The sequence below is a fragment of the Teleopsis dalmanni genome, chromosome 1 (assembly GCF_002237135.1).
Source record: "Teleopsis dalmanni isolate 2A chromosome 1, ASM223713v2, whole genome shotgun sequence".
NCBI lineage: Eukaryota > Metazoa > Arthropoda > Insecta > Diptera > Diopsidae > Teleopsis > Teleopsis dalmanni.
Window position 1 is genome coordinate 165,898,794 of NC_051846.1, and position 14,166 is coordinate 165,912,959.

Genomic DNA, 14,166 nt, shown 5'->3' on the forward strand with positions numbered 1-14,166 from the left:
TCTTAGTTTAGATTTAAATACCTTAATAATTTATTTAAAAAATATTTAGTACATTACTCGAAGTAATCAAATGAAATAGAAAATATGTAAGATTTAAAATAATAGAATATCTAAATAGTGAATCACAAACTTGACTAACTGCTATAGTGCCAATTGTTGCAGCTCTTTTATTGGTGAGAATTCACAGTACGATGATCGTATGTGAATGAAGAACCGTTGTTGAATGAAGAAGATTTTTTTTTTTTTATAAATAGAAATCCAATAATTTTCAGAATAACTTCTTATCCCAGAGTATTACATAAAATAAAATGGAGGCTGCACACATTCTAAGTTTTTGACAAGAAAGAAGATAACCTCAACTATATTTCTTATATACATTTTAGAAATAGTGTTAGCCGGGGATGAGTTCGAGAAAAATTGCTTGAAATTGTTTATCAAAGTGAATAAATCTGAGGTATATAACAACTCTGGAATAACACATTATCAAACATCCTGTTTTCAGTGTTTTACATAGCAATCACATCTTTCTTTTTTGATCTTGTAGGGATTTGAAGAAAAGATATTTATTTATCAAGAATTGTATGATAATGTTTAAATATTTTTTTTTTCAGTATTTAAAGTAATCTTTCTGTATATAACAATTAATTACTTTTCAATATCAAAGAGATATAGGTATCTGTTTCATTTAGTTATTCTGACTAAACCAATGAGTTGGTGTTTTTAAACTAATTTGTAAGCGACGCTTTAAATTGAAGTAAATAATCTTGTTTAAATATATCTCCAGAGCATATCGTTTTGAATTACAAGTCGTCTATCATATTTTTTTTTTTTGGACTAAACATATATGTTAAAAATTAGAATAAATTATACAAATAAAAAAATGTTTAAAAGTGATATCTTTCCAGTTTAAATGGTATAATTTTTTATCAAATTGTCCGTAAGGTAACAGACGAAAATTTATTTTCTTTCATCTGTAGAATATTGGGCTCCTCATTAATATTATTGAGAACATTTTTTAAATGCTTTGAAGTGTAAGAGATCTCTAGTTAAATAAATTTATAGAACATTAGCGTTGTTTTTGATTATCCACAATTTTGATAATGATTATAGACGATAAAATGTAAAAAAAAAAATGAAGACTGATCGGTGTTAAAAATATTCTCTTTTTGCACACACTTATTAAAATTCTTCCAATTATTAGATCCTTTTATCTACTTTGTTATTTATAATTTTTAGTTTTTTTCCAAAAACTAGGTGGCAACATTAAAATTATTCATTGGTTTATATTTAAATAAAATTTTATAAAATGATGGGATATTTTGCAATTTTATGCAAATTTAATTTATCTTCGATTTAAAAAATGTCACATTGCCAAACCGAGTCCACTTTACACAATGACACGTTTTTGATTTGATATTGATACTTTTCGAAAATATATAAAAGTCCGAATAAAATTAATTTTGCGGTGTTGATTCACAGATTTGTGCCGAGTCTTGCTATTGAAACATAAAAATGAGCAACAAAAATTTACAAGGAAAAATTTCCAAAAATTCCAAAATTTATTTGAAATAAAGGAACTTGAAATATAAATATTTGAAATAAAAGAATTTTTAAAATTGTTTTCACTCATTACAATGTCGTTTTTATTAAAAATATTTTTCTTTCTAAACTTAAATATAAAATTACTAAAACTAATTCAGTACAATTGGCTGTGATGCTTATGTTCCTTAACTGTTATTGGCAATTTACAAAACACTAAAAATTTAAAAAAACATAAATTTTCAATTCCTAACTTAAACTTTTATGGTGAAGTGCGATTTTAAAAAGTGTGAAATTAAAACTAATCTAACCCTGAAATGTTAAATATCTAATTCACGCGAACAACACTTTTTCTTCCATTGCAATCGAAATTTTGCACTTAAAATTTAATACAATAAAATATTTGAACTGTTAATTGTTGGCCCCCACATTAAAAGCTCGTAGTACCCCCCTGACTGTTTAGCTGTATATTTTATGGTATGAAGCCGTGATCTTGTTTAATCATATCTGCTGCCTTTTCTGCTATCATAAAAACTGGTCCATTCGGATGTCCTGACATAATTTCTGGCATTATGCTCGCATCAGCCACACGTAAATTCTTAATGCCATGCACACGTAAACGTGGATCTACTACTGCTGCGCGATCACTTCTTGGACCCATTTTAGCTGTGCCAGAATAATGATAAATAGTGAACGTAAAATGTTTAACATAGCACTCCCAGTAAGCTTGCGTTTTGTAGGGATATTTTTTGCATGTCGGTACTTTACGATCCCATAGTTTTGCATTAATTTTCTTGAAGCCTGGCTGGTCCATAAGACTAACTGCTTTTAATAAACCACGCACTGAGATATCAACATCGTATGGATGTGCAAAGTAGTTGGCAAAAATCAGTGGATACTTAAAAGGATCTGAACTCTTTAACATAATGCGACCACGACTTTTTGGACGTAAAATCATAGGAAAGATCATAAAAGCATCCAAATTTTTCTCCTCAATTTCGGCAAACATTGAATCATAAATAGATTTTTTCAAACCAAAAGCACGAGAAATTGCTGGATTCGAGGACATAGAGCCGCCAACTAAGAACAATTCAATATCAGGCCAGCCATCTTCTAAATGTGGATGGTCTAAGTCCCAGAATGCAATAGCTTCACAGCCACCAGGTGAACCGTAAGGACCTTCCTGACGATTGAAACGATTAACCCAAGTAGGTTCGGCAAAATCTTCAAAGTGCAAAGAGGTAGCATTTGTAGTAAAACTTACAGCGGGTGCTGTGTGATCTTGAAGATTGTAACCAACTGCTAAATCTATAATAGGCTTGATACCAACTTCACGCAAATGTTTTGCTGGTCCCACACCCGATAACATCAGTAGTTGTGGTGTGTTTATAGCGCCCGCTGTAACAATAACTTCACGTCTGGCTAAAATTTTATGTTCGCTACCATCAGTATTAACGATGATGCCATAAGCAGATTTTGTTGTGGGATCAATAAGCACTTTAGTCACTAAAGCATTTTTCTTAACATGCAAATTTGGACGTTTGCCTTTTAATGGATACAAGTATGCGCGATTGGAGCTCCAACGTGTAGAATTTCTTGTTGTAGTATGTAAGTAAGCAACACCATTTTGTATATGTCCATTGTAATCGCGATATTTCAAGCCATCCTGTTGTGCTGCTTCTATGAAAGCTTCTGCAATTTTTGATCGCCAATTTACATAAGATACTTTAACTGGTCCATTACGACCAACAAAATCAGCCTCAGCATCAGGTACACTAGAACCTTCATACTTTTTAAAGTATGGCAAAACATCTTTGAAACTCCAACCTTCATTTCCTAAAGCCGCCCAACGATCATAATCTTTACGATTGCCACGTGTGTACATCATATAATTGAGTACTGACGAACCACCCATAACTTTACCGCGCGGCCAATTACAACGATTATTGTTCATGGCGAGACAAGCGTGATCAGAGGGTTGTGTACGATATTTCCAATTCATTTCACCGAGTTGCAAGAAATGCGCTACAATTGGTATATCCATAATCAGTCGTTCAGGACCACCAGCTTCGAGTAGCAACACTTGCCATTTTGGATTTTCGGACAAACGGGCTGCCAATGTGCAACCTGCTGTACCAGCTCCTACGACAATGAAATCATACTCCCCTTCCATTTCGATGTAATTATCAAAGTTTTCTAAATTGACGTCATTTTGACCGCGACGCAAAAAATCCAATGCTTCAAGGATAACATTGCGTTCCTGTGCAAATGCTAAGGTGCATAGACCAAAAATCACTAAAGCGAGTATTTTGTAGTTTATTTGTTTAAATGCAAACATTTTTTTGACAGTTAATTAAAAGTACATAACACACGTTTCTATACACAATTTGATCGTATCTTACTTTGTGTATTTTTTACAACTTCAACTAGTATTTTATTTAAATTTTATTAAGAAATTTATATGCTATACACACTTTTTATTTGTCGTTATAAAACTTTTTTAATAAATTTTTTTTTCAAATTCGATTTTTTAATATTAAATTCAAATTAATTTTTTTTAACGCTGCCGCGATATAAAGTTCTTTAACGCGAGCCCGTCCGTTAGTTCGTCTTGACTAATCGAATACGTAACTATAAATGCTGACTTTTGGTCTATTCAAGTTCACTTTAATATTAAGTAAAAACGTATTGCCTAGCGCTTGTGTCATTCTCCTTCTTTGCCGATTTGCTAGTATCTTTATACTTGATAGTTCATGCGAATAAGTATCTCAGAGATCACGCTTACAATCAAACAGGTTGTTTTGAGTGTCTGCTCATAGTTTAATTTTTGTCTCTGCTGTGTTTGTTGTTGTGCCGTCTATGAAGCAGCGGTTTTTGGTAACGGCGATAAAGTGTTGATGACGACGTTCACGCTGAACTTGCAGATATTTTTTCGCTTTTGTTTTGCTACTTAAGTTAGTTTTTCAGTTACTAATTTTATTGCTTGTAGATGCAATGTTTTAGTGTTGGCGTTGGCAAGGGGGTAGCTTAGAATAGAGTTAGTAAATTTTGTATAAAATAAAATAAAAATAATGCGAATAACTTTGATATTCTACTTCACTGAAAATTGTTTGAATTTTCTGCTTATAGTCTTGCATGTCAATAACCACGTAAACCACAATTTAATGTCAGCAACGATCAATGCAACACAATATATTGTTTTTAACTTCGATTACTATGCGCCATCCATATCAAAAATTTGGCATTGGCATGGCTCTTGAACTATACACACGCAGTACTTAAGCATAACTTCCCTAAATAAAAAATTTAAATTCGCGAATTTTTTAACCTGCTATGTAATTGTGATCCTGTTTGATCATGTCAGCCGCCTTCTCTGCTATCATAAACACCGGACCATTTGGATGACCTGCTATTAATTCTGGCATTATACTAGCATCAGCTACTCTTAGATTTTTTATACCATAAACGCGCAGTCTTGGATCCACTACTGCTGAACGATCTGTGTAAGGCCCCATTTTAGCTGTTCCCGAGTAATGATAAATAGTTAAAGTGAAATGACGTGCATAACATTCCCAATAAGCTCTTGTTTTATAACCATATTTTTTACAAGTCGGTAATACTTTCTCTAGTAATCTCCCATTGATTGCCTTAAATGCTGGTTGATCCATTAAACTTATAGCTTTTAACATACCACGCACAGCTATATCCAAATCGTAAGGATGTGCAAAATAATTTGCATATATAAGTGGATATTTTAATGGGTCTTTACTCTTGAGCATTATACGTCCACGACTTTTTGGTCTAAGTATCATTGGAAATATCATAAACGCATCCAAATTATCACGCTCAATATCCTCATATAAAGCGTGATACAAATTTTGTTTTAAACCAAATGCATTCATTATAGCAGGATTAGAATTTAAAGCTCCACCAACAAAAAATAACTCAATATCAGCCCAACCATCTTGTTTTGTGGGATGATCGAGATCCCAAAAAGCAATTGCTTCACATCCGCCAGGTAATCCAAAAGGACCCTCACCGCTCATAAATTGATTTATTCTTCTACTTTCGAAAAAAGCCTCAAAATGCAATGATGTAGCATTCGTTAGAAAAGTCAGTGCTGGTGCTATGTGATCTTGTAAATTATAACCAACAGCTAAATCTGCTAATGGTTTTATACCCATTTCCCGTAAATGTTTTGCAGGTCCTACACCCGATAACATTAACAATTGTGGTGTATTAATAGCACCAGCGCTTAAAATAACTTCACGTTTTGCTAACACTTTGTACGACCTTCCACCAGTACTCATTATAATGCCATAAGCAGTTTTTGTATCTGGATCGATTAAAACTTTAGTGACTAAAGCAAATTTTTTTATATGCAAATTTGGACGTTTTCCTTTTAATGGATATAAATATGCACGGTTTGAACTCCAACGTAAAGCATTATATGTTGTTGTTTGTAAGTAGGACACTCCCGTTTGTATATGTCCATTATAGTCACGATATTTCAAACCATCTTGTTGTGCTGCCGCAACGAAAGCATCTGCTATAGCGGTACGCCATTTAAGATAGGAAATTTTGACTGGACCATTGCGGCCAACATAATCTGGTTCCGCATCTGGTACCGTTGAGCCTTCATATTTTTGAAAATATGGTAACACATCTCGATAACTCCAACCTTCATTACCTAATTCCGCCCAACGATCATAATCCTTACGATTACCACGTGTGTACATCATATAATTGAGTACCGACGATCCACCCATAACCTTACCGCGCGGCCAGTTACAACGATTATTATTCATGGCGAGACAAGCCGTATTTGTCGCTTGTGTACGATACTTCCAATTCATTTCACCGAGTTGTAAGAAATGCGCTACGATGGGCACATCCATAACTAGATTTTCGGGACCGCCCGCTTCTAACAATAGAACACGCCATTTTGGATTTTCGGACAAACGTGCGGCTATTGTACAACCTGCCGTACCTGCACCCACTACTATAAAATCATATTCTGCTAATAAATTGTAAATGTTATCACGATTTTCGAGATTAACTTCAGTCTGACCGCGTTGTAGAAATTCCAGAAATGAAAGTATAACGTTACGTTCTTGTGCTTTGATAGCACAAAATATTTGTGTTAACAATAAAATAATTAAAACGAATTTTTTTCTGTTAAATTGCATTTTGTTTTTAATTTCCAAACACTTGTAGAATATTTTTATACATATAGATTTTGCATATATTTATAAAAATATAAATTTTTTTATTGGAAATGCTATCTCCGCCGTTTTGTTATGAGATCATTTCAGAACCGCGCTTTCAACTGAACTGTTTGTTCTGTGGAAATTATATTCAGTCTGATCCTATCTCAAAGCGATGTATTTACAAATTTTTTATAGTTCTAAAACAATTAAAAAAGTCATAACAATAACACACAATAGCATTTTAATTTTATTAGACACGGTGCGTCCTCTCTCTCACACACAGATTCTAGTTCTGCTTCATTGACTGCTGGTTCTGTTGGACAGCGAATAAAGATGCTTACAGTCGCTGTTGCTTGTAAGGTGCTAATATGTGTAAAATGCAAATTTCGTTGTAAAAAGCTTTTTTGCAAAATTATCGCCTCGAAGAGAAAATTATTTATATCACGAGAGAGAGAGGAAAGCGTTAGTGCTTAAGAAAGCTCTTGCGTCAACACCGGGAGGGTATTGAACCTTTCATCTGTAAAAATTTACACAGGATTTTATATTTTCATGTGTAACAGTTTTTTTGATATATTTTAATTTATTTATTATTTAAGAATGTATAGTCCACACATATTCTCATAAGCTCTTTCTCTATTTCTCTTTCTTAAAATTTCTCTTGATCTCATTTCAAGTTTGTTGCTTAAGTCTTTAGATTTTTAATTTCTCAAGCAAAATCATATTGTTCAGATACAATTAAAAAATTTAAGCACATTTTTAAGATTGTGTTTTCTTTGGGTTTACTTTGCTTTTGAATTTGAATATTCAAAGTCAATGTCATTGTCGTTGTCGTTGTCGTTGTCGTTGTCTTGACTGAAAATGATTTAAGTATTAAGTATAGTATATGCTTAGTTCGCTTTAAATTAAGCAAAACTATCTTGAAATTTGTCGTGTCAAATGCTAATCCATTTAACGCATTTTAAGTTAAGGAAGTTAAATTTGTTTAGGCCAAATACACACAAATTTGTTCTCGCCAAATGCCATTCGCAAATAAACATTTTTTAAACAAATGTGTTCATAATTGCTTCATTGCGATCGCTTTATGGGCAATTATTTAACTAATTTAAATATTCTATGGGTTAAAAGGTTTTTATACTAATTAAACTTTAATTTTTTTATAAATACTGGTTTATTGTAAACAGTGAAATATAATTATTGTGAGGTACTACTGTCAGAGGTGTAATGAGTTGTTATATTTGTTTATACTGAATTGGAACGCCATTTTCATTATTTCCTTATTTTACTAATTTTAAAAAAAAAAAACAAATTTTCATATACTATGAAAATTGAGATATAAAATCTTTTTAATTATTATTGCTTTAAGTAAAAGATATTTGGCGTTTTTTGCGTGTGTTAAACTTTAAACTGTTATAATTTTGATATGGCTATCTGGCAACTGACTTATCTGAAAAAGCAAATATCAGTACTTTTCTTATTATTCTTTAATAAATGATAGCTTATTATGGAAAAATATATTACAGCAAAATGATTCCCATTTAAAGTTATTACACAGTAAATATAAGTGCTTCAATAATAAAATACAAATTGTAGCATTTCCTAATGCAATAACTACTCTGCGTTATTGAATACATATCACCAAAAAATTCAACGAAATTATAGTCCTTCTCTATATCCTATACATTTTTCTAATAACCATTTGAAATTTTGTAATAATCATATAAAATTTTTTTTTCTCCTTCTTTGTTAAGTCCTTTGAACGCACTAGTAATTCTGATTAACAGATCTTATAATGAATTACAACAACCTTAACTATATAAAATAATAAGAATAAGATTTAAAAAAATCTGCATAATAGTTGTTAAGATATGGATAACAAACTCAAAGTCTAACAAACAAAAAACACAGTTCCGAACAGTTCAGTTGGTTATAAGAGAAATTTATATATACCAGTATTTTAAGAACTTGCATGAAGAGGCGCGGCTTCAATAATGATAGGTACAGAAGCTTTTTGCGATGTAGGCAAAGGAACTCTATCTCTTCTAATGAACAGCGAAGAGGAAAGGAAAAGAGAACTATATTGAGAAGAACTGCCAAGACTATCACAATCTAAAATGCTTTAAGATACTTACAACCTAAAACGGTAGTCCTTGAACAAAGAACTAACAAAGAACAGCCTAAGAATTATTACCAGAATACTAACCGGTAACTGTAGATTGAATAATCACCTAACAAAGTTAGGAATCCAGACCAACTTAAACTGCAGATACTGCAAAGAAGAGAGAGTGAGAGAAACCGCATACTATGTGCTAAGAGAATGCTTGATACTGGTGCACAAGTGGAAGAAACAGCTAGAAAGGTCTTTCATGAAACATAAGGATTCAAGGCTAGAAAATATAGGCTCTATACATACTATATTTCATTACAAAAATCAGACTTGGAGAAACAATAAGACTTGGGGCACAATAAATATGTTAGGTCTCAGTGTCCCTTTTTCTAATAATGAAATTGTATTAATAAAAACTTAAGAATTTCTATATTAAAAATAAATTTATATGATTTTAATAATTAGTTATAGAAAAAAATGTGATATTTTGATGCATCGTGAATTGTACCAAATTTCTATATGTAAATAGCTATCATTACAAAAGTGTGAAATAACATAATAACATAATATAGATTACATATAATGTTGGAAGATAATAATATTTGACAAAAAAGTCTATTTTCATGTATAATAGGAAACTATTACCTACAGGGTATATATTCCACAAAGCTGTATATATTTTAAAGCGTCTAAAATAAAAGATATGTAACACTTCTTTAACATTTAAATGCTTGATTTAAGTTGCCAAATAAATAACTTTATCTAAAACTTACACAATAACGTTGGGACACAATAAATCGTTAGTAAAGTATGTCTTTTCTTTCATTTGAATCTATGGTGAAAGTCCATTGAAATTATCTATGCAGTTAATTAATAGTTTCTGTACAGCTTAATACCAATAGGAAAGCTTCAACCTTTATTTATAGTATTGTTGGTCGATATAGTTGATGTGATTAAACGGCATGAATAGAGAAAAATGAGCACAATATTAAATGTTTTATCTTAGATAAAATCAAAAATTTTAATTATGTATGAAAACTATATTTTTTATTATTACTTTATAAAAATCTGTCTCAGTTTTATTTTGCTAAAACTAAGCAAATCTATTTGATATTTGATACTACAATAATAATTTAGTAAGTGTTTTGATGATATTTTGTCATATAATATCCTTAATATAATATTTACTATTTAGTGTTAAAAAAAATGTTGAAAATAGCATAAGTGTTGAACTCTACAAAAGCAGTACGAAACCATTATTTTCTTGTCCAAACCTATTCAAAAACTTAACTTGCTACATATTTATAGTCCTCTTTGATCATGTCAGCCGCCTTCTCTGCTATCATAAACACCGGACCATTTATATGACCTGCTATTATTTCTGGCATTATACTAGCATCAGCTATTCTTAGATTTTTTATACCATAAACGCGTAGTCTTGGATTCACTACTGCCGAACGATCTGTATGTGGTCCCATTTTAGCTGTTCCGGAGTAATGATATATATTATAAGTAAAATGTCGTGCATAACATTCCCAGTAAGCTCTTGTTTTATAACCGTATTTTTTACAAGTCGGCAGTACTTTCTCCAGTAATCTACCATTAACTACCTTAAATGCTGGTTGATCCACTAAACTTATAGCTTTTAAAATACCCCGCACAGCGATATCCAAATCGTAAGGATGTGCTAAATAATTTGCATATATAAGTGGATATTTTAATGGGTCTTTACTCTTGAGCATTATACGTCCACGACTTTTTGGTCTAAGAATCATTGGAAATATCATAAACGCATTTAAATTATCACGCTCAATATCCTCATATAAAGCGTGATACAAATTTTGTTTCACACCAAAAACATTTACTAAAACTGGAAACGCATTTAAAGCTCCACCAACCAAAAATAATTCAATATCAGGCCAACCATCTTGTTTCGTTGGATGATCGAGATCCCAAAAAGCAATTGCTTGAGATCCGCCAGGTAATCCTAAAGGACCCTCACCGCTCATAAATTGATTTATTATTTTAATATCAAAGAAAGCCTTAAAATACAATGATGTAGAATTTGTTAGAAAAGTTAGTGCTGGTGCTATATGATCTTGTAAATTATAACCAACAGCTAAATCTGCTAATGGTTTTATACCCATTTCCCGTAAATGTTTTGCAGGTCCTACACCCGATAACATTAACAATTGTGGTGTATTAATAGCACCAGCGCTTAAAATAACTTCACGTTTTGCTAACACTTTGTACGACCTTCCACCAGTACTCATTATAACGCCATAAGCAGTTTTTGTATCTGGATCGATTAAAACTTTAGTGACTAAAGCAAATTTTTTTATATGCAAATTTGGACGTTTTCCTTTTAATGGATATAAATATGCACGGTTTGAACTCCAACGTATAGCATTATGTATTGTTGTTTGTAAGTAGGATACTCCCGTTTGTATATGTCCATTATAGTCACGATATTTTAAACCATCTTGTTGTGCAGCTGCAACGAAAGCATCTGCTATAGCGGATCGCCATTTAACGTACGAAATTTTTACCGGACCTTTTCGCCCAACATATTCTGGTTCCGCATCTGGTACCGTTGAGCCTTCATACTTTTGAAAATATGGTAACACATCTCGATAACTCCAGCCTTCATTACCTAACTCTGCCCAACGATCATAATCCTTACGATTGCCACGTGTATACATCATATAATTGAGTACCGATGAACCACCCATAACCTTACCGCGCGGCCAGTTACAACGATTATTGTTCATGGCGAGACAAGCCGTATTCGATGGTTGTGTACGATACTTCCAGTTAATTTCACTAAGTTGTAAAAAATGCGCTAACATTGGCACATCCATTGCTAAATTTTCAGGACCGCCCGCTTCTAACAATAGAACACGCCATTTTGGATTTTCAGATAAACGTGCGGCTATTGTACAACCTGCCGTACCTGCACCAACGACTATAAAATCATATTCTGTCAATAAATTGTAAATGTTATCACGATTTTCGAGATTAACTTCAGTCTGACCACGTTGTAGAAATTCCAGGAATGAAAGTATAACGTTACGTTCCTGTGCTTTGAGAGCACAAAATATTTGTGTTAACAATAATATAACTATGACGAATTTATTTTTCTGAAACAGCATAGTTTTTAATTTATATATTTAACCAAATATATATTAAAAATTTTGTGTGTTTAGTAATATTATATCTAGGTATAACATATTTATCAGTTTTAATTTTGTTTTCGTTTTTGAGCTGTTCTATCTTTACGACATTTTAGCACCGATCTTTCAACTATACTGTTTGTGCTATGAGAATTGTGTTCTATATGATTCTTACTTTATAGGGATATATATTTTTTAGCTCTAAAAGGTAAAAAAATTAATAGCACTAAATTGTTTAATTGCTGTACGTTTTTATATGCCTTGAAATATCAATTAAGTGAGGTATAGTTGAATATTTCATTAAACTATATTACAACCAATACCATTTAATTTTTTATATTTTATTTTTTTTTTTAAATGGTTGGAATTTTTAATAGTGGCAATTTATGTTAATTGTATTGAGATGACAATTTATGTGTAATATTTCACTGCTATTAAGAGATAGTAATTCAATTGATCAACATTAATAGAATTATGGTTCAATGTCCCACTAAGGAAAACGGACACTAAGAAGAAGAATGGACTATATATTTGTCAAATTTCAAAAAAATGAAAAAAATGAATTTCTAGTGAAAGTATAGTTGAATATATTTAGATACTAATTGTGTGACTTTAGGTAGTTTTTGGGGTCTATATTAACCTCAAATTATATTATATAGAGAGTTTGCAATTGGGAAACGATGAAGTTAGCGCTAGGCGCTATAAGCAAATAGATGCGACATCTTCCCAAGTTTGTAAAATCTGCCGTATACTAACCCCATGCAGTACCAATAAATAAATATATATAACATGCCAAATTTCTTTCTAATATACAGATAAATACTAAAGTTGAACAAATACAAATACAATAATATCACACCTACAAAAATTTTCATACTTACAAAAATTTACAGAGTAATTTGATTATTTTATTTTATTTTCAATAAATTTATTATCTTGAAATATGCGGAAAAATTCCTGAAGCAATTTATTCATACATATAGCTGTGGATTGTATCTATTTTTATAAATCAATATTAATTAAATAATAATTAAACTAATTAAACTTTTAATTTAATTAAAAGTTCTAACTTTTAATTATAATTGTTCAAAAATACTGCCTATAAACTGATCTCAATTAAGTGATTAAGTGATTCCAATCGAATAGTTTAAATTATATTCACTTACAAATGTATAAATGTAAACTTTTTATCAAATTCCATTAGTTAAAGTTATTAACATAATTAATATACGTTAAAAGCAAAATTTTTATTTATAATATGATGAATATATTATATATAAGTACAATGAGTACTCATTTGAAGTCGGTACTCATTTGAAAGTAATAACTTTTCCATACCAAGTTTCTCTATATCAAACTCACGTAAACTTATGGCAAACAGCGACATTATATACTTAAACGTCATACCTACCTATTATAATTTCTAGTCATCGTAATCTTTGTTTCTTGTTAAATCGATAATTTTGTTGCTCTGTAGAGTTCCGGTTGGTACATCTTATGACTAGCGTCTCATTAGGTGCTGTAATTTATTTTTTGTGAGTTTTATAAAATTTACACAACAAAACATCTTCAAGTAGTTGCATTATCTCATATTTATACTATTTTTTTTCTGTTGATATTCCTATAGTTTTCCAATTAAATTCTGCATAATTCGGAAGCTAGCATTAACACTGTGTTATATTAATGTCGTACCTTCTTATGTTATTCATAGAGCACATTAAATTGAATATATCGTATCAGATATAACAATGAAGTTAACCAACTATACAGATATACGGCATACAAAGAACACAGTCGGAGTAGAATATAGGTATATACAAAAAACACACTTTGAATAAACTATATTATACTTATGCCTAATGACAGGGCGATATAAAGATTATTGGGAGGCAAATTTAGAACAAAAAGAAAGAGAGGGAAGATATTAGAAAATATTATAGAATGTATTATACTTATGTCTAATGATAGGGCAATATTAAGATTATTGAAGGGTAAATTTAGAACAAAAAGAAAGAGAGAGAGAAGAGATCAAGAAAAATATGGGGTGACATTATGTGGCAAGAGCTTAGAGAGATCAGCAACTGAAAAGCAGAGGCAAAAAGCAGAAGAATGAGAGAAACTTTAGAAATAGGTTTATATT

General features: G+C 31.2%; 3 protein-coding genes across 3 annotated transcripts; all 3 read right to left on the reverse strand.

Annotated features, from left to right (window-relative positions):
* Positions 1–1,647: 1,647 nt before the first annotated feature.
* On the reverse strand, positions 1,648–4,027 carry LOC119669920 (glucose dehydrogenase [FAD, quinone]-like). Its single transcript, XM_038079974.1, has one exon. It carries the CDS (start codon positions 3,875–3,877, stop codon positions 2,012–2,014), a length of 1,866 nt encoding a protein of 621 aa, XP_037935902.1. The 5' UTR covers positions 3,878–4,027; the 3' UTR covers positions 1,648–2,011.
* Positions 4,028–6,689, reverse strand: LOC119666651 (glucose dehydrogenase [FAD, quinone]-like; the record flags this gene model as incomplete). Its single annotated transcript, XM_038075932.1, has 1 exon — positions 4,028–6,689. A coding segment is annotated over one exon (1,827 nt), but the record flags the coding sequence as incomplete, so codon positions are not given.
* A 3,450-nt stretch (positions 6,690–10,139) lies between these two features.
* On the reverse strand, positions 10,140–13,413 carry LOC119666652 (glucose dehydrogenase [FAD, quinone]-like). Its single transcript, XM_038075933.1, has 2 exons — positions 13,365–13,413; positions 10,140–11,935 (listed from the first exon to the last, which is right to left on the reverse strand). Exons 1-2 carry the CDS (start codon positions 13,411–13,413, stop codon positions 10,140–10,142), a joined length of 1,845 nt encoding a protein of 614 aa, XP_037931861.1.
* Positions 13,414–14,166: the final 753 nt, after the last annotated feature.